At 45.2% G+C, this 20,884-nt stretch overlaps 2 protein-coding genes across 9 annotated transcripts in view; one reads left to right on the forward strand and one right to left on the reverse strand.

Moving 5' to 3' along the window:
* RARS2 (arginyl-tRNA synthetase 2, mitochondrial) overlaps nt 1-20,884 on the reverse strand; it is a 55,563-nt gene that overhangs the window by 1,108 nt on the left and 33,571 nt on the right. For 2 of the 7 annotated variants that reach the window (XM_040553802.1, XM_040553808.1), the window contains exons 18-20: nt 19,668-19,742; nt 18,711-18,774; nt 17,179-17,316 (exon numbers count right to left, since the gene is read on the reverse strand). In XM_040553802.1, the coding sequence (XP_040409736.1) occupies nt 17,230-17,316; nt 18,711-18,774; nt 19,668-19,742 (226 nt within the window). In that variant the 3' untranslated portion in view covers nt 17,179-17,229. Of the gene's footprint in view, nt 1-985; nt 2,177-13,768; nt 14,735-15,389; nt 16,769-17,178; nt 17,317-18,710; nt 18,775-19,667; nt 19,743-20,884 lie in introns of those variants that run through there. The other 5 variants (XM_040553803.1, XM_040553807.1, XM_040553804.1 and 2 more) reach the window with 5 other exon arrangements.
* Nucleotides 538-15,678, forward strand: SLC35A1 (solute carrier family 35 member A1). Of its 2 annotated transcripts, none has more exons than XM_040553809.1 (8): nt 538-680; nt 2,481-2,658; nt 8,026-8,185; nt 8,528-8,680; nt 9,501-9,567; nt 13,101-13,277; nt 13,669-13,803; nt 15,120-15,678. In XM_040553809.1, exons 1-8 carry the CDS (start codon nt 665-667, stop codon nt 15,248-15,250), a joined length of 1,017 nt encoding a protein of 338 aa, XP_040409743.1. In that variant the 5' UTR covers nt 538-664; the 3' UTR covers nt 15,251-15,678. The 2 variants fall into 2 exon arrangements, with proteins under 2 accessions (XP_040409743.1, XP_040409744.1); XM_040553810.1 differs by lacking the exon at nt 538-680 and adding an exon at nt 2,085-2,183.

Below are 20,884 nucleotides of genomic sequence, written 5' to 3' on the forward strand. Positions count from 1 at the left end.
GAAGAGGAGGCTGAGGGGAGACCTCATCGCTGTGTGCCACTGCCTGGAAGCAGGTTGTAGCGAGGAGGGTGTCGGTCTCTTTTCTCAGGTGACAGGACAGGAGGCAACGACGGCCTCGTGCTGTGCCAGGGGACGCTTGGCTTGGGCACCGGGAGAATTTCCTCACCGAGAGGCTGCCGGGCACTGCCGCGGGCTGCCCGGGAGGTGGTGGGGTCCCACCCCGCAGGTATTTCAGGGCCGTGTGGCGTGGCGCTGAGGGACGTGGTTTGGGGTGGATTTGGCCATTAGGTGGTGGTTGGGCTGGATGCTCCCGAGGTCTGTGAGGTGATTAATTTTCTTATTTTTCATCCCGTTACCCGGGAAGCGAGGTAAGCGAGCCCTTCCTTCAGCCTAGCGCTGCCTCCCCCGACACGCTTCACACTCTTCCCACCACCGTGCTCGAGGCGGGTGCCTGCTACGGCGCTTTTCGTTTATTTATTTTATCATTTAAGGCACCAAAGCGGCCAACGAGCCGGGAACCCCCCCCCGCCACCGCTCCTCCCGCCCTCTCCGGGAGGACGCTCAGGGCGAGGCGCTGCTCCGACTCGATGGTGAAACACGGAAGCGGGGCGCGGGGCGCTCTAGGCCGGCTCTGCGCTCTCTATGGTGCGATGGGACCGGCACCATGTCGGCTGCGAGGGGTGAGCGCGGCTCGGGGACGGGACGGGACGGGACGGGACGGGACGTGGGGGGGGGGCAGCCCCAGCCCGCCCCCGCCGCCTGCGCTCCCCCCCGCTCCCGCTGCGGTGGGCGCGTCCGGCTGGCGGAGAGGGGGCGCGGCGGCGGGCGCGACCACCGCGGGCGCGGGGGGGAGAGGGGGGTGGGGGTGAGGTCGTGTGGGGAGGGGGAGCTGTGAGGGCGCCTGAGGCGGGTGGAGGCGGGCCGCCATCTTGGGGACCCCCGGGGGCTGCCATTTTGGGGCGGGGGCTGACCTTTGGGGGCCCTTTGCTGAGTGGGGGCACGCAGCTCTTCCCTTTTTATGAGTGGTTGTCATAGGCAAAAATTTAATTTTATATAGCACTGCTTTGACTTAACATCTTACAGGCTTAAAAAATGTAAATCCCCACAGTTGCACTAATGCTGCTGTGGTGCTAACAACCACTGCTAGGAAGCACGTTTTTGTTACATACATGTCTATATCTGTTTCCTCGATTCACCTGATTTAAATAAAGCTGGGCTGGGTTAATTTTACCTCCCAGTTATGCCCTGAAATTCCCCCTGCCCCCCTCCCCTAACACAAGTCTAACTTAATTTTAAACCATCTGACAGCTGCAAGTCACTTCTAAGCGTCGTTACTCCAAAAACTAATTGGCTCTGCCTTTTAAACGTGGTTACTGACGTGGGTGAGATGTTATCTGTAAGGAAGCACTAATTTATGTGATTAGAGGAGCAGGAGGTATTAACCATACCTTGCAGTAGCGTTATGCAAGAGAAGGCAGCGCTGGCTGGAAAGAAAAATGAACCAAAACATCGCTTGCACTGGATTCAGCAATTAATTCCCATATTAAATGAACAAAGTTATTACAAAACTGCCCGGAGCTCATCTGTTAGCTCATCTCCTAATCAGCAAAGGAACATAAACTTATCCTAAAGAAACGCAGCTTAACTGATACATTCAGAACATGACGGATGATGCCCCAAAAGATGCTGCAGAAAGACCAGCGTGCACCCATCGGGTGCCGTATGTAACAAGGATATTTTACTGCCACTAGTCCTGGGACAAGCCAGCTCCCAAACTGTGCAGAATAGCATCGGTCCAGGCCAGAACCATTACCAGAATTGCAACAGTGGTAGGAGTAGAGAAGATGCAGGGGCTACACGGATGATAGGTAGTCCTTGTATGGTTCAATTTACTCAAATAGACATAACCTTTCTACAGTGAATAATTTTTCAAGAAAGCCCTTTGTGTGAAGTCACTGTTCTGAGCAAACATCTCATACTAACTTTGCTGGAAAATAAGGCTGAGAAAAATGCTGCCTTATTTATTAAGATTTGCAAGATGGATTCCCTGCCTTGCTGGTACTGAACACTTCCCCTCTCTTTGTTCCTACTAGACTGCCAGTGCTCTTCGTGCCAGACTTCAGTGTAGTATGTGGAGAGGACAGGCTGCCGTTCCAGAGCAAGCACATACTGTCACCTTAAGGGTAGGAAAGCACAGAAAGACAAATATTAGTGTATGGGTAGTTTTTCTAGAACAAAGGATTGCTATTAGGGCGAGAGGATGGCTTTTTGTCAAAGATCTGGAGCTTTTGTACAGTCTTTTTTGAGAAGAGACTTTAAGATTTATCTTAGACTTTTTATATGAAACATTTCACAGTGCTGAAATTATTGTACGCTGCCGCAGTAGCCTTTGGCACGGTTCTGTGGCTGTAGGACACCCTGTTTCAGTTCTTAAATTAAAGTGAAGGGCATGCTAAGTTGATATCTTTGTTTTCTTTCAGAAAATGTCAGCTTACTGTTCAAGTTGTACTGCCTCACTGTGATGACCCTGGTTGCTGCAACATACACAGTAGCGCTGCGGTACACGAGGACAGTGCAGACAGAACTCTACTTTTCTACTACAGCCGTGTGCATCACCGAAGTTATGAAGTTATTCTTGAGTGTGGGCATCTTGGCTAAGTAAGTATGGGAATGCTAATCAACATTTTGGAAATGAATCCCCACTTTTAACCTCACGCTCTCAGTTACTGAAGTGCAGATAGGTGTGAGGGCGTGGCTGGGTACGCAGACTGCAGAAGAGCCGTTTTAGTGCGGGTTAGAGCTTGTGAGTCCTCAGCTGAAATTACTTTGTAAACAGCTCGATATTCAGGTGTGTCCTTTCTGCATATTTTCTGTATTCATATGCCTTGGAATAGGCTCAAAGTGTCAGCATGGGTTATCTACAGCGTTTTGAGTCTTTTAGAGTATTGGCGTAGGTGAAAGCCTGACTGAGCCGAGTTATATACAATTGTAATGTTCCTACATGTAAATTTTCCCAAACAATGTTATGGAAAGACATTTTGCTGTCTCCAGTATCCCAGGGAGTCAAAGCTGAGACCCTCTGGTAACCATGAGAATTTCTGTAATCCCACTTTGCCACCAAGAACTGTAATTCAAATCCAGGCGTGAGCATCTGAAGAAGTAGTGAGGCTGTCAATCTGCTGTCTTACCTCTCGGTTTCCCTGTGCTACACCCTTCTTTGGAAGGGCCTTTATTCTCTGGATTCTGCCAAAGCCCAGTTCTTGCTGTTTTGGTAGAATTTGTTCTTTCAGGATCTGTGTGTCTCTGTGGCTTTTTATACATCAGAAGGCCGTCTGTTTTGTGCTAGAGGACTGTGAAGTCACATGGTGTGCCTCTTTTTCTTTTTTATCAGATCTTTTCTTCTTAACATCAAAATGGTGGTTTAGTTGCTTTAGAAATGAGCCAGTATTTGAATTTGTAGGGCCACTGTGGCAACCAGCCTTCTGTTTAACTTTCATTAAAAATGGCGCTGTGGTTCTCACAAGGTTGTGGAAAGCGCAGATCTTGACCCAGTTTGCTTTCTGGAGACGTCAGCAGCCCATGTTTCTGAACAGTGAAGGGTCTGTGGGTGGGATTTGGTAACTTCTCAAATTTGTGGGACCAAGACTGCCCATAGCCTACCAGAGGGGTGTAGTTCCAGCAGGGTAAGCGGTGGGTCTGTAACACTGTGTTTCCTTGGAATTGCAAATGGTCTTTTCTGACTGAAATAATTAAAAAGGCAGTTACTTTTGTCTCAGGAGTTTTTTAGGACATCCCCGCACTGCCAAAAATCTGTGTAACCTGCCACCTGGCCCTTGCCAGTAGTCAGCAGTGGATGCTTAGAAGCAAGAGGGCAAGCACAGGCTCCCCTTCCCTTGCTTGGTGGCAGATGCTCATGGTTTCCCAGCCTGGAGGCTGCGTGTGTACTGTGGCTGTAGCTCCTAATGATTCTGCCCTCTGCAAGACTGTGCAGGTTCCTTTTGAATTGTTAGTCCCTGTTGTGCCTGTGAAATGAGTTCTGCAATATAATTACACAGTATATATGGAAAAAGTGCTTCTTTTATGAACACTTTCCTTAGCAATTTCACTGTATTCTGTCATCGTGTATTGAAAAACATCATGAATAACCTTTCCCTCTTCGTATTTACCACTCTTGTTTTCACATCTCTGCAGATCCTTTTTTTTTTTTTTTTCACCACTCATTTCTTTCCTAAGCCAGGAGTCTTATCTAATTTTTTTCTGAGATCATCCTAGTGCCCTTCTCAACAGCTTTCCCAGTATTACTGCATTCCTTGTGAAACAGGATCCAGAGCTGCATGCAGCATTCAAGGTGTGAACGTGCTGTGGCATTATGCTGAGAGGTAACGGTGCAGAAAGCACCTGGCTGGGTGTCAGTTCCTCTCCTAAGGATCCCTGACAGCTCTTTTCTCTGAGCACAGCTGAGCCTCGAGCTGACGTGCTGGAAAGCTGTTCGCATCCTCTTCCCAAGTGCCTAGAACTAGTTTAGAGATGGTTGCTCTCTTTTGGGGTTGTCATCTCCTATGGTTATTTCACTTTTTTTGACAATTGAGTTTTGTTTGCCACTTAAAATGGGATTGATCTTATCTGCTGAGCTTTTTGAAGGTTAAAATATCTATTCTGATCCGGTCAGCTTTTAAAAAACTTAAGGAGTTGTTTTCTCCATAGTTAAGGGAGAGAGATGGGCACCACCAGACAGCATTCATCAGGCCTTGCTCACTCCTTTTGGGTAGGATGTCTCACGTGCTGGTGGGTCTGGAGGCCGTCCTTTGCTGCCCGGATAACTGAGCTGTTTCTCAGGTGGCAGAAGACCTGGTGAGTTCTGCTGGGTGTAGTGAGGGACCCTTTCAGCAACGACTGAAAGTTTTCTTTCGGACACCACATATAATTCAGTATAATCAGCACATTTTGCCACTATCCTAGTAATCTTCCATTTTAGATCACTTATGAATACAGCAAACAGTGCGAGTTCCAGCGTGGTTTTCCTGCAGCGTCTGCCTGACGGCTTCCTCCAGTTTTAGACTTCTATCCTGCCAAGGCAAGGTGCCTTTGTAGCTTAATAGCCTGTTAAAAAATAAAATACAATCATTTGTTCACTACGGTTGGATACGTTTCACTACCTTTTCTTTTTGAAGCAGCCAGTACCGATTACTACAACATACAGGATACTGAAGTATGACACTCGGGCTGTTCCGGCTGCAGAATTTGTTTTCTTGCACATTCTTCTGTTACGCCTTCATTGTGTTTGCCTTTTGGGTTTCCCCTGCAAAGCATATTGAATGAGTGAATGAATGCCAGAAGATTTCCTTTCCAAAAGGAAGGTTACAATAGTTGAAGCTGTGTAATTATTTATTCAGCCGTACTGTTACGGGAAAAGACTCAACTTCTCATATTTATTTGAAGTCCAGCTCGCCATTTGGCAATTACGACATCCAGATTCTTAGATGGTACATAATTTCTTAGCAATGGGTAAAGAAAAGTTCGTTTGCAAACTCCAGTTTTAACTTTGGCTTTTTTAACAAATGAGTTGCAGAACTGATTCTTATTGGTATCCATCAACTGTTCAGACCAATGTAGAAACAGAATATATTTTTAAGTCAAATGTAGATTTTAAGTCAAATGTAGATAAACATCAAGAATGCTGAATTCAAGCTAAATGTTTTTTTTTATTTTCTTACTTATTTTGCTGTGTATGTCTGGGCAGCTTATTTTGCAGTATAAGCTATACACAGAAGCTTTTTCTTAAATTCTTCTCCGCATAGACGTGCCCTTTGTACTGACTTCAGCTTTCAGTTAGAGATTCCTGATAAGTATGTGCTTCGGAAAGCGAACCCCCCCAAAGATGAACTACCGTATGGTACATCTTCTTCTCAAAAGCTGAAGTGAAAGTGCTGCCCACTGGGCAGCTGTTACTCTTCACTGCTGAACGCCATGCCTGAATCAGAGTGGGCACCAGCAGCTCCTGCTGCTCTGATGTCAGTTTGGACATGCGATCAGCTAAGTCACTGAGCGTCTTTTGGGACAGAAGCAGGTATAGTCTAAGTATTAATTTCTTGTTCAACAGCCTACCTTAGTATTGACAGATAGAAGCCATTACTATATGATATCTTCTGACTTCTTAGTATCACAGAGTAGAGCTCTCTCTATAAGTGCTAATTATATTTACAATCTTGAGATCTGGAAGAGCAGCACTTTAGTACAGCTGTACCTGGGTTATTACCGGGTGCTCAGAGTTTTCTTCTGCATCTTATCTCCCAATGCCAGGCAATAAACGTTCTTTGGAAAATAAGTTCTTTGCAGAATAAATAAACCGACAACTTTGCCTATAATGTCAGTGACTCATAATGCTTCGTGCAATTAGTCGTAGTGCACTGGCATGAACTCTTCCCCCTCCTTGTTCTACAAACTTTAAGTGCTGCTTGTCTGTCAATTTTTGTATCGGTGGTTGTCCCATGGCCAGACACGTCTTGCAAAAGACAGCTCTGTGATGTGCTCAGTGTCAGCAAGTCTGTCCCACACAAAGTTTCCCCGAAAGTTTGGAAAGAGCTTGCAAGTGACCTCGCTTGTGCAGTGGGAGTGCAGGAAATCACGCTCACCTCTCTTCAGAAACTGTATGGCCCCAACACTGTCCTTTGCAGCTGCGCCGTTCCAGGAAAATGACAAAAGAATCCCTTGTAGCTGCCTGCATAACGACTGCTCCAGCCTAGCTCTCACTTAAAAGGAGGTATAGCCTTGGTGCCAGGCAGGGAGGAGGGAAACTTAAAAGGATTTTTGGAGGATAGAGCTCGTAAATCTTTGAAGAGGCAAATTTTAAGAACCTGGAGCAGAGTCGGGGGTTCATCAAGAATGGAGAATATGCAGGAGTGAGGTGGTTGATGAAGGAGCCTGGGACAGAGAGGGTGCTAATTTTGCATAGTAGGAGTTCGGGGCAGGTAGATGATGTACGTTTGTAGGAAGAAAGGATTTGGGATGTGGGTGAAACGTGGGAAGTTGATTTCATGGGGCGCTGCAGGGGATGTGAGCCTTTTGTTTGTATGGGTGTGCAAGGGAAGCAAAAGGAGCGTTAAATTTAAGAACAGTACAAGCATGCAAGTCGAGAGGCTTGTGGCATAGCTGGGAGGGGACGGGAGTGATTTTGGGTGTTGGTGTTTGTCCATGGCCAATGAGAGGAGAATGGAAAGGGGCAATGTGGTACCTGGGAACAGCTGGGACGGGGGCTGGAGGGCCTGAGCAGCAGCAACAAGGAAGCAAGAAAAGTCATAGTGGTGTGTGAATAACAAGGGAGAACCCATGGTGCAGAGGCCACCTTTTAATCAGCTGAGGAACGAGCCCTAGAAGGGGGCAGCAGCAAGAAGTGACACGTTTCCATCGCCGGCTCTCGCGCACGCTGTAATTGCATGAAGGAGGCTTGTGAAGGTGCAAGGCAATGGGGAGCCAGCACACGTCCTGCCTGAGCAATTCGCGTGTCCTGGTGCAGGTCTGGCTTCTCCCTCTGCATAAGCCAGAAGAGGAGCCCAAGGCTGGCTGAGGAATGGCAGCTGCTTCAGATTTAGCAGAGTGCAAGGGTACAATCTTCTTTTTGGCTGTACTGTGAGGTCCGTTTTAAAGTGGATGTGGAAAATCACAGGCAGTTGCCATCACACACAAATATTAATAGCCCCTACAAAAAGGGGGGACACCCTTCTGACCCACTGCCTGCATACTTGGACACTTATTCCACCATTTACAGTGTTCATTGTTGTTGTTGAAGTCGTTATGCATTAATTCATTTAACCTCCTGATTCCAGAACGTTGTCTTCACGTTTGGGGGTTCCTACTTGTTGATAACATCACTGATTTTTCCCACTAATTTTCTCCTATAATGAGCAGAAGGTAAGGTGATTACTAAGAACAATTTTTCAGCCATCCCAACAGATTTGTTGATTTGTTTTCTGCTTCCAAATATCAGCTCAGGGCGGTCCCCAGTTACATTACTACTTTATTTTGCAGAGAATCTGGAAGTCTGGCAAGGCTAATAACATCTCTAAAAGAAAATGTATTTGGAAGTCCCAAGGAATTGCTAAAATTAAGTGTTCCATCTTTGGTGTATGCTCTCCAAAACAATATGGCTTTCGTGGCTCTTAGCAACTTGGATGCAGCAGTCTACCAGGTAATGCCCGTTTTTGTAAGTAACTGATCTGCAAATATATTTCTCTTCACAGTTTCACGAGGCGTGCATGTTAGCTCTCTGTTTGCCCAGCGCGGAGTAGTGTTAAAAGCCGAGCGATGCTTTGTTACGTTCAAGGCACACGCTGCTGTAGTGTTGTTTTTCTGAGCTGACCTGCTCGTTGCCAGTCATTTCCAGTTCACGTGGTTGGCACTGGAAATGGTACAACGCCCCCAGGTTCTGTAGGGAATCGACAAATATAAAATTTCATTTGTCGCTCTGTAGTTGAATTTTCTGTTTGCTTGTTTTGGAGGAATTTGTACGAGCACATATTCTCGTCTTTAGGTGACGTACCAGTTGAAGATCCCCTGCACAGCTCTGTGTACAGTCCTAATGCTAAAGCGTACCCTTAGCAAACTGCAGTGGTTCTCGGTCTTCATGCTGTGTGGTGGTGTTACGCTCGTGCAGTGGGAGCCTGCTCAGGCTACCAAAGTACAGGTAAGAGTTTCCATTTTGCCATTTCTCGAGGAATAAACTGCCTTATACTTTATATTTCACTTCACAGCATCTTGGAATTAAGGTAGTAACTCATAGCTTCCGCCCAGCAGTATCCATTTCCTCTTTCCGACCACCTCATCTACAACACAAACACTGGCTCGATCGTTTGTGTTCGGATTGGTTGTATACCAGTGCAGACAGGCTTGCAGCATTGCTCCAGTCTTGCTTGTTTGGCAATTTTACCGATTGCCACAATCAGTATCAATTACTGTAGAGGTCTCAGTCGCTCTGATGGCAAGGCACCATCAGGGGAGTATCTGAGTAACGTATTGTTGCCAGCACTTGGCCCTGGCAGCGCTGTAACTGCTGGAGCAGGGAACCTGGGATCGAAGCCCTCGTGGAATTAGGAGTGAAACTGCAGTGCCTTGTGCGGGGGTGTGTCATTTAAACACACCCGACAGAGACGGTGACCTAATCCCCTTCTAGGCAGAAACAAGTGTCTTCTGTTTCTCAGGTCTCAGCTGCTGGTCGTCAGCCTTAGTGGGAAGGGCAGTGCGTGCAGTTGTGCAGCCTGGGCACAGCCACGTAACCGTGCCTCCGAGCACCACGGGGGTTGTAAAAATACACGTGGAAAATGAAACGCCACGGTTAACTTGTCACGACTACGCCGAGCTAATCTGCAGGGCAGCTCTAGCAAATCAAATCTGTACTGTAATGAAATGCTAACACTTGTGATGTACTTAATGAAATAGCTCTGGGATGGGTTTTTGTAAATTGCTGCCGTGTTGTATCCTTTTTAACACAATGGTCGATGTTGCAGGTGGAGCAGAATCCATGGCTAGGGTTTGGAGCGATTGCTGTCGCTGTATTATGTTCAGGATTCGCAGGTAAAGTATTATTTCCACATGCAGTTCATACCAAAATGACTGATATTTCACGGCGTTTAAAACAGAAAGTTCTCTGTTACGTACCTTCTGCGCTGATAGGACGCTGGGAATGGCATCATCTGCATGACCTGCACTTCACATTGATGGGACACGTGGGAGCGGCACAAAGCTGCGCCAGGGGAGGTTCAGACCGGACATTAGGAAACATTTTGTTACCATCAGGGCGGTCAAACACCGGAACAGGCTTCCCAGCGGGGTGGCTGATGCCCCAGGCCTGTCAGTGCTCAAGGGGCACTTGGACAACGCCCTCGTTAATGCGCTGTAACTCTTGGTTAGCCCTGCAGTGGTCAGGCGGTGGGACGTGCTGGTCTGTGTAGTTAGTGCCCTGCCAACTGAACTGTTCAATTCTGTGCTATTCGTTAGCTATCTTCGTTGATTAGAAGATAAATGAGGACTTTATCCCCTCTGCCTGTAATTACCTTATGCTTGCAGTAATTATAAACCAGATTCGTGACATGATTGCTCCAGTTGTAAAAACAAATGGCTAGGAGCACGTACTGTTGGTTTTATGTGATGCAACGTGGAAGGCTGTTTTGCAAGTGGAAGAGCCTTTCAAATGCTTAGAATAATGTGAAGGGAACCTCCATAATGACTCGGTCAGTGCAACTAATTCACGTCCCTCAATTTTATAAGTTGATTTTACAGTGAATAGCTCTGTTATGGTGATCGAATGAAAAATTTGCCTTTTTTTTTAAAGGGGAACTGAGCTTCTCACCTAATTCTTGTGGCAGCTCAGCCCCAAAATACACACTGCCGTAGTCATAGGTGGTCAGTCTCCCCCTGCATCTCAGTTAGTATGGGAGAAAGGAAGCTGAGTAGCAGGAAGCCTCGATGAGCTGTGTGATGCTTTTGTTATGTTACGTTAGTTTCAAGCAGCATTTCCTCTCAAGAGTAGTTTTTCTCTGGCTTCCGGAGGAGGAGACCAGGATTGGAGGACAAATGAGCTGGTGCTAAGAAGTAAGGAAATGCAATTACTACTTTATTTGAAATTTGGCTCACAAGAGCATATTTTCCTGGCTGTAAATTGGATTCTTCCCTCTCCCTCTGTAAGAAAAGGTGTTATCACTGACCTCTGGTGCTGTACAATCATCTTGTGCTGTGCACACTTGCTTGTTACTCGTGGAAACTGTTCTAGCTAGTAGGTGGGAAAAGGAGGAGGGTTAGGTTCTTGTTTGGTGTCTTTCCACTGAAATGGGCATTTTGAATTGGAAACAGTAAATAAGACTTTGTAGATCTCAAGCAACTTTTCCTGGAAGGTTCAAAACTTACTGATGTCCATAGATGCTCCCAAGCCATGAGACAACGTACAGCACTCACAGTGAAGCCTTCAGAGCCTCCTAATGCTCTCATGATGTGGGTGGATAGCTCTGCCCCTGCAAATTCTGACCTTTTAAAGGGCTGGTGAGGGCTGCTCTAGAGGATTCAGAGACCCATACGGCTTTCTTCTGCAGCAAAAGGGATTGCAGTTGGGGTGTTTCCTCCCAGTGATTCCTCGCTGACAGCCGTAGCTTTGAGGCAGCTGGGAAGACAGAGGATTTCATCCACACAGCTCCTTGTGCCCTTGGGGCTTTACATGTTGAAAACATAAGTCCTATTCAGACTCCTTTCCTCTTTCTACTTCCTTCCCCCATCCACAATATGAATAAGTTATTTTTGGCATTAAACCTTCAATTTCTGGACTGACCATATTAAATGTTTTATATTATTCAGCAAAGGACAAGAACACGTAACTTTTTGGACCTCAGAAATGGAAAAAAGCTTTCTTCAAACTCCTTATCCTGTGATAATTTGCAAAGGTTTGGGGGCACAACAATGCTTATAAAAGTGTTTTAGACAAATACATAATGGCAGAGCCCTTGTGACTTGAAACATTACTAAAGAATAATTTCCCCTAAACAGTACACATTCTTTCCTACATCTTGCCTAGCATAGTGATTTTTATGCATTTTCAGAACTGACAGCATCATGTCATTGGCCTACTTTCTGTTTTCTTAGTTTATAAATAGTTTATAAATATGGGTCATGCTCAGCCAAGTTTCTGGTAAATTGATTATATCTGCTTGTGCTCTGTGGGTCTTCTCAGCGGGCACAAAGCTCGAGATAGGCTGTTGTGGGTTCTTTTAAGCACTACAGTCATTAACAAGACTAGTTTTTCATTTATATTGTTGATTAAACTTTTAAAATAGTTTTCATATAAAACAATATCGTATTCCCTTGTTTGCTTTTATAATTTAAACACCTGAAATATAAACGTGTCCTCTAGGTAATTGATTCACCATACGTACTCACTATACTGTATTATAAATTATAAATTGCATTTTTCATGAGTAAAAGAGTTAACTCAGTCATTTCAGGAGGAAGAATGGATGTCTAGGGTGTCTAACCCATAGGTCTTTTCGCTGTGCTTTGTCACTTCGTGTACCTTTCCCTTATCTTATGAAGGATCTTGGGCAACGTTAATGAGCAATAAACATTTAATCAGTAGCACTCATGCCAGGAAGTGTGGTCACACAACTCTTCTCACACAAATGGATGAGATGTCCTAATCCTGTGAAACGTCTCTGTTTTGAACTGCAGAGGAAATTCCAGATATGAGCAGAGCCCTGGGAGCAGTAGTTAGAGGCAGCTAGTGGTGGCCTTGTCAAACAGAGGCCGTTGAGTCTGACATACACCTCCTGAGTCACGAAAAAGTAGATGTGGAATTTCAGTAATGCAGGATGTAAGGGTAAAACATGCTGGTCAGCGTGGCACCGTGAAAAAGAGCTTTAGATTAGCATGAATTCGTTTTCCTCAAAAACAGTTTGCAGTTTCAATTAGCGGAAAGCATAGGTTTTGGTTCGCTTTTGTAATCTTTGAAGCTGTGATTTCAGAACATGTCTGCGCTCTGAACTCAAGGTTTCCAAAGGAATTCTCAGTCCCTGTACTGAGGTAACAAAGTTCCCCTTTTGTGGGAGGCTGGATTTTGTTGCTGTTATTTGATTTTGTTTTGTTTTCTTCATGTGTTTTTTTTTTTTTCCCTGCTAATTATCCTGATGGAGGAACAAATCATTCTGCACCGTACCGAAATGCATAAATAGTGTCCTGGGGATAAAACAGCAGGTGCCAAGGTGAAATGCTTTTTTTCTGGTGTAAATTGCACAGGAGAAACTGTGTTGGTATCAGAAGTCTGGGAAAACTAAACAGAAATGAGGAATAGTTTAACAGTGAAGCTCATCAACAACTGAAACGACTGTAAAGAGAAACAGAATCTATTTTTGATGTTATGTACACCTTAAAATGATTCTGCCCCAGAAGACTTACATTAACAGGATGTGTTGTTGGGATTTCTGCATTGGGAACTTATGTGAAGTGTACAGTTCTGTAAGATGAGAGGATTCCAGTAGTCTCGTCTGGTTTTAGAACACCATGAGCTGGGAATCACTAAAGTTGATGCCTTGTTCATCTTATAAAAAAACTTTTTTTTCTTTTTTTAGGAGTTTATTTTGAGAAGGTATTAAAGAGTTCAGATACATCCTTGTGGGTGAGGAATATTCAGATGTACTTATCGGGGATTGCGGTGACTTTATTTGGTGTGTACGTGTCAGATGGAGCCCAGGTGCTCGAGAAAGGGTTTTTCTACGGCTATACACACTACGTCTGGTTTGTCATCTGTAAGTATCTCGTGGTTTTATGGTCATGTTACGTTGTTTCGCTTTTTTTAACTTTTGGTGTAACTGGTTGTGTGAGCCTACAAATTCAGTCTGAGCCACTGTTGCTTACTGTAAGTGTTTTTTTAATACTGTTTTCTTGAAAATTATTAGTTTATTCAACTTAAAATTGTGCTGAAAGAGTAGTCCAAATAACTGAGCAGCAGGTAGAGCATCTTTAAATGAGTCATAACTGATCTACTAGATGCCTTTGTAGACGTGCCACTTTGATAGATACTGTGTTAAATCACCAATCAGGATGATGTAGCCCAAACAAGGAGTGGGGTAAAATGCATGGCTCTAAAGAATAACCTACTGCACCTTTACTAACAGACACGTGCTGTCTGCTTTCCAGTTCTCGCCAGCGTAGGCGGCCTCTACACGTCTGTTGTCGTGAAGTACACGGATAACATTATGAAAGGCTTTTCTGCAGCAGCAGCCATTGTTCTTTCTACTGTGGCATCGGTCATCCTCTTTGGCCTCCAGTTAAGTAAGTGCCTTTTCGCCGTCTGAGTTGACTGTAGGTGCAGGTTTCTGTCCTTGTTAGCAGACTGTACACCAAGGCAATCACTCGTGCCTCCTTTGAATGTTCCTGGTTTTAACTTAGTCTTCTCCAGGAGCGCTGTGCATTAACGTATAACGTATGTTGTGTTCCGTAAGGTACCCGACGATCCTCTGCTTTCACAGGCATTCATGATTTGGTCTTTTAGAGGCATCCTGTAACTTCACAGGGAAAGGTTCTTTTTCTTTTACTTAATCAGTAAGCTGTTTAAACAGCTTACTAATTTACACAGCTCTGCTCACGAATCACTTCCTAATGCAGTTCAGGCTGCAAATTGATAGAGCTGTTTATCTGAGAGAGCTGTCGGTAAGTTACCCTTTCTTGCCGGTTTTAGTGCAGCCAGTGCCAAATTAATTCCTCACCTATTTCTGCAAGGGCTTCACCACCTCCTGTTAGGCTATACCTGCTGCTGCCTTCCCGCTCGCTGTGCCCAGCGATGCACGAGAGCGCATCCCGCAGCGACCGGGTGAATACTTCTGAGAGGAAATAGCAAACTGCTGTGGGCTGTGTCCTACAGCCACGAAGGATTTTCTCCCTGATCAGCCATGTATCTGATAAAGTATTCAATAACTCCTGCTCAGTCCTTTGCTATGGTTTTTGACTTTTCCACCATAATCGTAATTGAGAGTTGGTATGGTATAATGGTTCTGATTTGGTGTAGTGAGGTGAAACTTAACAGAGGTTTGCATAAGAAGAAAACCATCACAAGCTGAAAAAGAGGGCCTTAAATCAAGTGATGAAAACCAACTGGTTTTAAAAACTCACCTGGGCTGAATGGTTTCCTGCTGTTTGACACAAATCAAACCTGGACTGCTGATCTTTCTGTGAAAGCCTCGCTAATAGTATTTCTCAAGTGTGTCTAAATTTGAAAAGGCAAACAAAGTGTGCTATCACAGGCTATGCTATCACATCCACTGTGTCTTTACCTTAGGTTTTTTGTAACATAGGCCTGTCAGAGCGCATCTGGAACTGCAGAAGGTGTTTCACACTTGATTTTCTGACCGTCAGCACATTTTTGTGATATGAAACTAGCTGAAATGCTGTGGGGATTGTAAATGCTCAGGAGTTTTCAGTGACAGAGTATGATTTTAGATTCTGTGAATTAAGAACAGCTTGTTGTCCTGTTTACTTTTGAGTAATGTTAAGACTGTCTGTCAGACATCATCATCATTTATGTAGCTCAGTCTTCTGAAGGTGGTTTCTTTTACAAAGGTGTTTATTTTGAACTGTTTGTTCCCTTTCAGCTACTACCTTTTCTGTGGGTGCTTTCCTGGTGTGTATTTCTATTTACTTCTATGGATTACCTCGGCAAGACACCACAAAAATCCAGCCAGCGGAGACGAAGAGCTCAAAAGAGAGACTTGATACTGTGTGACCTTGTCTTCAAAAATGGACAGACAAGGAAAAAATGGACTTTCAAAACTTTAAAACTGCATTTTAAAAAAAAATTAGCCTTAGCTAGTTGTGAAATGGTTTAAGTGGGATAAACTGAAACCAGAAGTTCTTTCTTTTTCACACGTGAAGTTACCTGAGGTTGCTGCTGAGGCTCCGTTACTGCCAGGAGCTGGATGGGTATTTCGCTGAAGGCATTACTCAGTCGTGATGGAAAATGAAGAGTCCCATTTACAAGGAAAAGAGAATGAAGGAACTGAACACTCAACTGTATATAATGTACATAATGGAGGGAAAGTGGTTCTTATTGTGTATTTGATAAACTGTCTTGCCCTTTGAGGGCAAAAAATGCCCCAAAGCTTCAAAAAAATCTATTAAAAAGGGCAACTACGGCCAGCATTTTCTCTTAAACCACTTGGCAATTGCAGTTTGATTAACCACGGGGAGAGTTTCTCTTCCAAGTACTACAGATCAGATGAACAGAGTACTTTGCTAGTCTTTTTGTGACGGTTTAGCAGTATTTTTTTCCTCTATGCACTCAAGTCTCACTTGTCAGCCACACCTCCACCAGTAATAAGTACGCTTCAAGCATCATTTACCTGGAAGCGATTAGAAGTAACACTTGCTGCTGGGGTTAAAAATTCATAATGAAAAACTAGTGTTTCTGTTAAGTTGTAGATTCTTTTACTTTTCAATTTTATTTTCTACTTGCTGTAGCTGGTGGAGAGCTGTCCTATTCCTTTACAGGTTTTGTTAAACAAATTCCAATTGTGCAGGGAGAGACGGGTATTTTGTACTTGTATCTCCAGCTTGGTATGAATAAGCCAAATCAAAGTGTTGGACCAGAGAACATTTATCGTTACACTTTTTCTCTAAACCTTTTTATGCTGGAGAACAGTTCCTGTAATGCACGTTAGGCTTCGATTTAATTAGAGTGCCAACTGTAACATTCTCTCCCTGCCTCCGAGGCATCGCTCAGTTCAACCCTTCCAGAAAATGCAACTGCATTTAGGGAAAACTGACTTTGGGGCATTTGTTTAAATCCACAGTGGAGTCAAAAATCTGACTTAGATTTATATCTATCTCGTTTAAATTCCTTCAGACCTGAGCTACCTAGCTGGATTTTACTTCAGGTTGGGGCATATTACGGCAGTAACAAGCTGCTTAAATTTGGTTCCAGTGGGAGTGGATGCTCCTCTGTGCCTTTTGCCAGCTGTTCTGTGCACGTAGGATGGAGCACGTCACCAAAGTGCCAAGGCTTTGGTGGCAGGGGCCACTGTCAGCCATTTCAGAGGCTGGCACTGCTACCTGCGCTGATGTGACGCTCCACCTCTCTTCAGCAGCGTTGTGGCTCTGAAATTGCCAGGCAGCACCTGCCGCATGGGGCTGCTGAGGGAGTGCCGTGGTTCCTGTTCCACCAGCTGAGCAGCAAACCTACCTTCTCCTTCGTCATCGGGTCAGCATAACAGAGGAACAGGATTCGACAGATTTGGCAGTTGGTCTTGATGAATGAAGGTGGGAATGCGATACGACACACAAAAGAAAAGGGCAGGGTCTGACTAATTGAGTGTGTTCCCATACACCGCGCACCTGTCCTGCCATGAGGCTAAACAAACACACAAGGGCAACGCAGGAAGGGACTTTCATTGCTTAGGGCAGTGCAGTGTAATTCCCCTCCCTCTACCGAAAGGATGTGTGATGTTTACAAAGGTAAATACAGAAGAGTTGCCGTTTATGGGAACTACCAAGGACACTAGTGTCTTAAATACACTGCTACTGTCTGGGAGAAAGTAATTACGGCAGCCGTGGCACCCCCACATGGCTGTGCCATACGTGCTCTTCTGCACTAAAAACCTTCAAGAGCAGAGTTTCCAGACTGCATTAACAATGACTGACAGGAGAGTATTTACATTCCCTTGAAAAATACCTTTTTACTAGGAGATCTGACATCGCATACAGCTGTTACATCCGCGTTACGGGGGTAATGCCAAGAAGTTTCATCCCGCTGGCTAGAACAGAGCGTGCAGCTCGAAAGAGACAGAGCCTTGCCTGGAAAACAAGAGTAGGGGTCAGCTTACGGTGCTGCTGCAGAACAGGCTGTAGCAGCGAGGAGCAGCCTGTTAGAGGTGAGAACACCGTGTGCAGCCTCTGTCCCCACGCGCAGCCTTGGGATTCTGACACACACACACTCAGTAACACCCCGGTGTGAACTGGCAGCATTCACACCAGCTGTCGATGGCCCTTCTAGCGTCAAAGGGACACTTTTGGGTCTGCAAAGGGAAGCTGGGAAGAGGGGCCCAGCCCAGACTAAAAGTGGCATTTATACATTTAAAAAAAAAATGCAGCAAAAGAAAACCCACAGCCTCATGGCAGCAACCAGAGGGGATGCCCACAAAACAGCCAGCAACTACTGAAAAGTAAAAACCATCCGTGCACCATAGTGGCAGCACAGGCTGTTAGAGGCCAAGAATGCTGCTAAAATCCCTCCTCTCACTAGGCATGGATTGGAGGCTGTCAGGGAACTCGACTCTAGGCTGCCCTGAAAATTTCACTCTTGTCAGTTCCATGACTGGCTGGTTGGGAAAGGCTCACTCCAAAAAAAGTAGCTTTTGAAAGCTATCACTCTAAGATAGGAAGGTTTTTTTTTTTACAGGATAAGTCACTGAAATGCTCCTTGTAGCTTGAATTGTCTTTGTTTTCTACAAGAATGCATGGAACCATCCTCAAAGGCAGGAAAACCTACAGCAACTAAGCTTGGCTACAGCGTGGAGCTTCATCAAGTCCACAGCACTGTCTCCCCCCACACACCACAGCTCTACGTTTAACTATGACTTCTTGCCGAAATCAGATGGGTACCTGCTTTTGAAATAGATGAAAGAACATAAAGGCAGTGCAATTATAGCATTTATGGAGCAGTTAAAGGGTCAAACATTGCCTGGGAGATTAGTAGCAAATAATTTGCGTCAATTTGGAACTGCACATCAACAGCTGTCAGCCTTGCTGCTTTAGCCAGAATGGCAATTTAGACAACTTGGGCTATGTAGGTGGCAAGAGGGGGGAGAGAAATTCAGTTATCTCCTAATTCTCTGTCTTCCCACATAACCACTAAAGGAAAACTGTCAGAAACTAACCAGCAAGTTACAGACTTAAATATTTCCTTCAAAAGTTCAGAAGGAAAGGTGATGAGAGGGAAGGGGGGGGCTTGTTTTTGTTTGGAGCAGTTTTCCTTATGGTGTTGTGTTCCAGGAAGATGAGGCAGAGCCACGAGCAGCAGCTCCTGCCCTCCTGGCGTGGTGTCACCCTGCGGGACCGCCTGCCTGCTGGCTGGTTAGCCTGCGGGGGCACGTTCTGCAAATCCTGGCAAAGCCCCGACAGGTCACCTTTCCAAACACCCTACGCATGCTCCTGCCCCGTAACAGCACCGTAACAGCGCCGTGCCATACCTGGGCAAGTTCAGGTGCGCTGCCTTTCACGGGAAGGGTTTTATGCGCCACAGCTGCAAGATGGCTGAAACGGAAAAGGTGGTGAGAAGGAGCAAATCGAGCAAATCGCTCTACAAGAGCGGTGCTACAGGCTACAGAAAGCAGCAGAACTGGAAGAGCCACCACAGCAGCATGCCACAGTGTTATTTTCTACAGCCTCTCTCACCTGGCTGAGGGAGGTCATGGCTTTCTGGAGCCTGCGTGTTGTCCGGGCATGCCATCAACAGCTTGGTGCTTGTAAAAATATCAGCCTCTCCCCCAGTCCCCAACAAAGCAGATCTGGAAAGACCTTTGAGAGCCACGCAGCCTGTCACTGCCAAGGTGCATAAAGCCTTACACAATTTTTTCTGACTTGTTAAAGCCTTGCCCGTACACAGACTGTACAGCTTCCTCCAGCAAGTCTACTCCAGAGCTTCAGTGTCCTGACACAGGTCCCTAGGGGGACCCTCCCTACAGAGGCTGCATGCCCAGTTTGTCTTTGTGCCATAACATGCTTCTTCCATCTCAACACATAGGCTGAGATCAGTGGCTAAAAGGTTTTTGGACAATCTAGCTAAAATTTTGAGATTTGAGAGCATGTTATCAGCTCAAATCTCCTCTTAGAGACGCGGTTAGTCTGTTATGATTTTGGTTTCAGGCACTGGGTTACAGTCAAAGGATTCTTCTTGAAAGCAGTTAGTTTCTCAGAAGGCTCCTGACTCCTTTTTTCCTGGTTCCAACCTTCATCTCCACTACTTACGCTATCATTTGCTATCCCACTTTATATTTTTTCTGCTCCAGAGAGGTCCCACCAATTTACATCTTCCCACAATTTTTCTCTTCAAAGCAGTGCAGATTTAGGGCTGCAAAGCCAGCTTGGGAAGACAGGCACTGCCTGTCCCTACTGGAGGAGGATGCCGGTGTCAGCAATCGTCTTACCAAAGTGTGAGGAGGTAGCTGACTATGTGCTTGGGTTGCAGATCCTGAGAAGATCTATACAGGACCTCATCATACCTGTGAAGAAAGAAAACAACCGCTTGGTGTAAAAGTGGTAAAGTGTCCTCAGATACAAGGCTCAGACTTACTGAAATCAGAACAAACACAACTGCAGAATCGACAGAAATAGTCTTCTGAACAAGACCTAAGCCATGTAATTAGCACACAACTGATTATTTCTTCCTCGTTCACTTCTTGTTGGAAAGAGATTGCTTCTGCTCCTCGTCATGCAAACACTGTAGACTGCAGAGCTCAGAGAGGCACAGGATAGCAAAGAGAACACAAAAGCTATATTTGCTCCTGGAACATTATGTCTGGTTTTACATTTCAACAGTAATTGTAAGTTCCTAGGAGCAAAAAACATGTATTAAATAACCAAGGCAGACAAAATAGTCCCTTAGATGCTGCCTTTAATAAATGCAGCTTAGAATTTAAGTTGCTAAAGGGAATTTTGTAACATTAGAAAAGACAAAAACAAAGTGGGTTTACATAATCCTGGAATAAAACAGACTTATGTAAGACAGTATTCAACTGGAAAATACAAGCAGATTCATGGAGACCCATGGTTTTATTTCATGGGTTCTGCTGTCTGCTCGTGCCTCTTTTTCACAACACCTAGCAAGTTGCCCAGACCTCTCAGGCCGAACAGATTCCGAAGTGGGGAGTGGACCTCCTGGTCTTTGCTTAGCTTCCAAGCCCATCCCCACCATCATGGCCACGCTGACCTTCCTGGGATCTTCCTTTAACAGACAGTTTTAGGGGAACTGTGGAGTGAGCTCTGGTAACAAAGGCTTGTGTAAGAGCAATAGCACGAGGGAGGGAGTGCTGCCCATCCCTTTGTGGGGAAGTTAGACAAACATCTCTTCTCGTGTGCATTCAGAGGCTCACCTTGGCCAGCGTGCCCCAGGTGGCTACAGTTCAAACAGGGAAGGTTGCTGTCTTTATACCCTTTGCAACAGAGGTGAGACAATCAGGGGAACCTGTGCGTTGTCACAGTTAAGGTCCCAGCAGCTGCTGGCTCCTTGGAGGCAGCAACAAAAGGTATAACGAAATTAATATTAATTTCAAAAAAACTACCAGAAGACTATTCACAAAGCTTCCTGAAACAACAAAGTTGGTATCAAATAAGGAGCCCTTCTTCTGATAGCAATCTTGTTGCT

The sequence above is a fragment of the Cygnus olor genome, chromosome 3 (assembly GCF_009769625.2).
Source record: "Cygnus olor isolate bCygOlo1 chromosome 3, bCygOlo1.pri.v2, whole genome shotgun sequence".
Lineage (NCBI taxonomy): Eukaryota > Metazoa > Chordata > Aves > Anseriformes > Anatidae > Cygnus > Cygnus olor.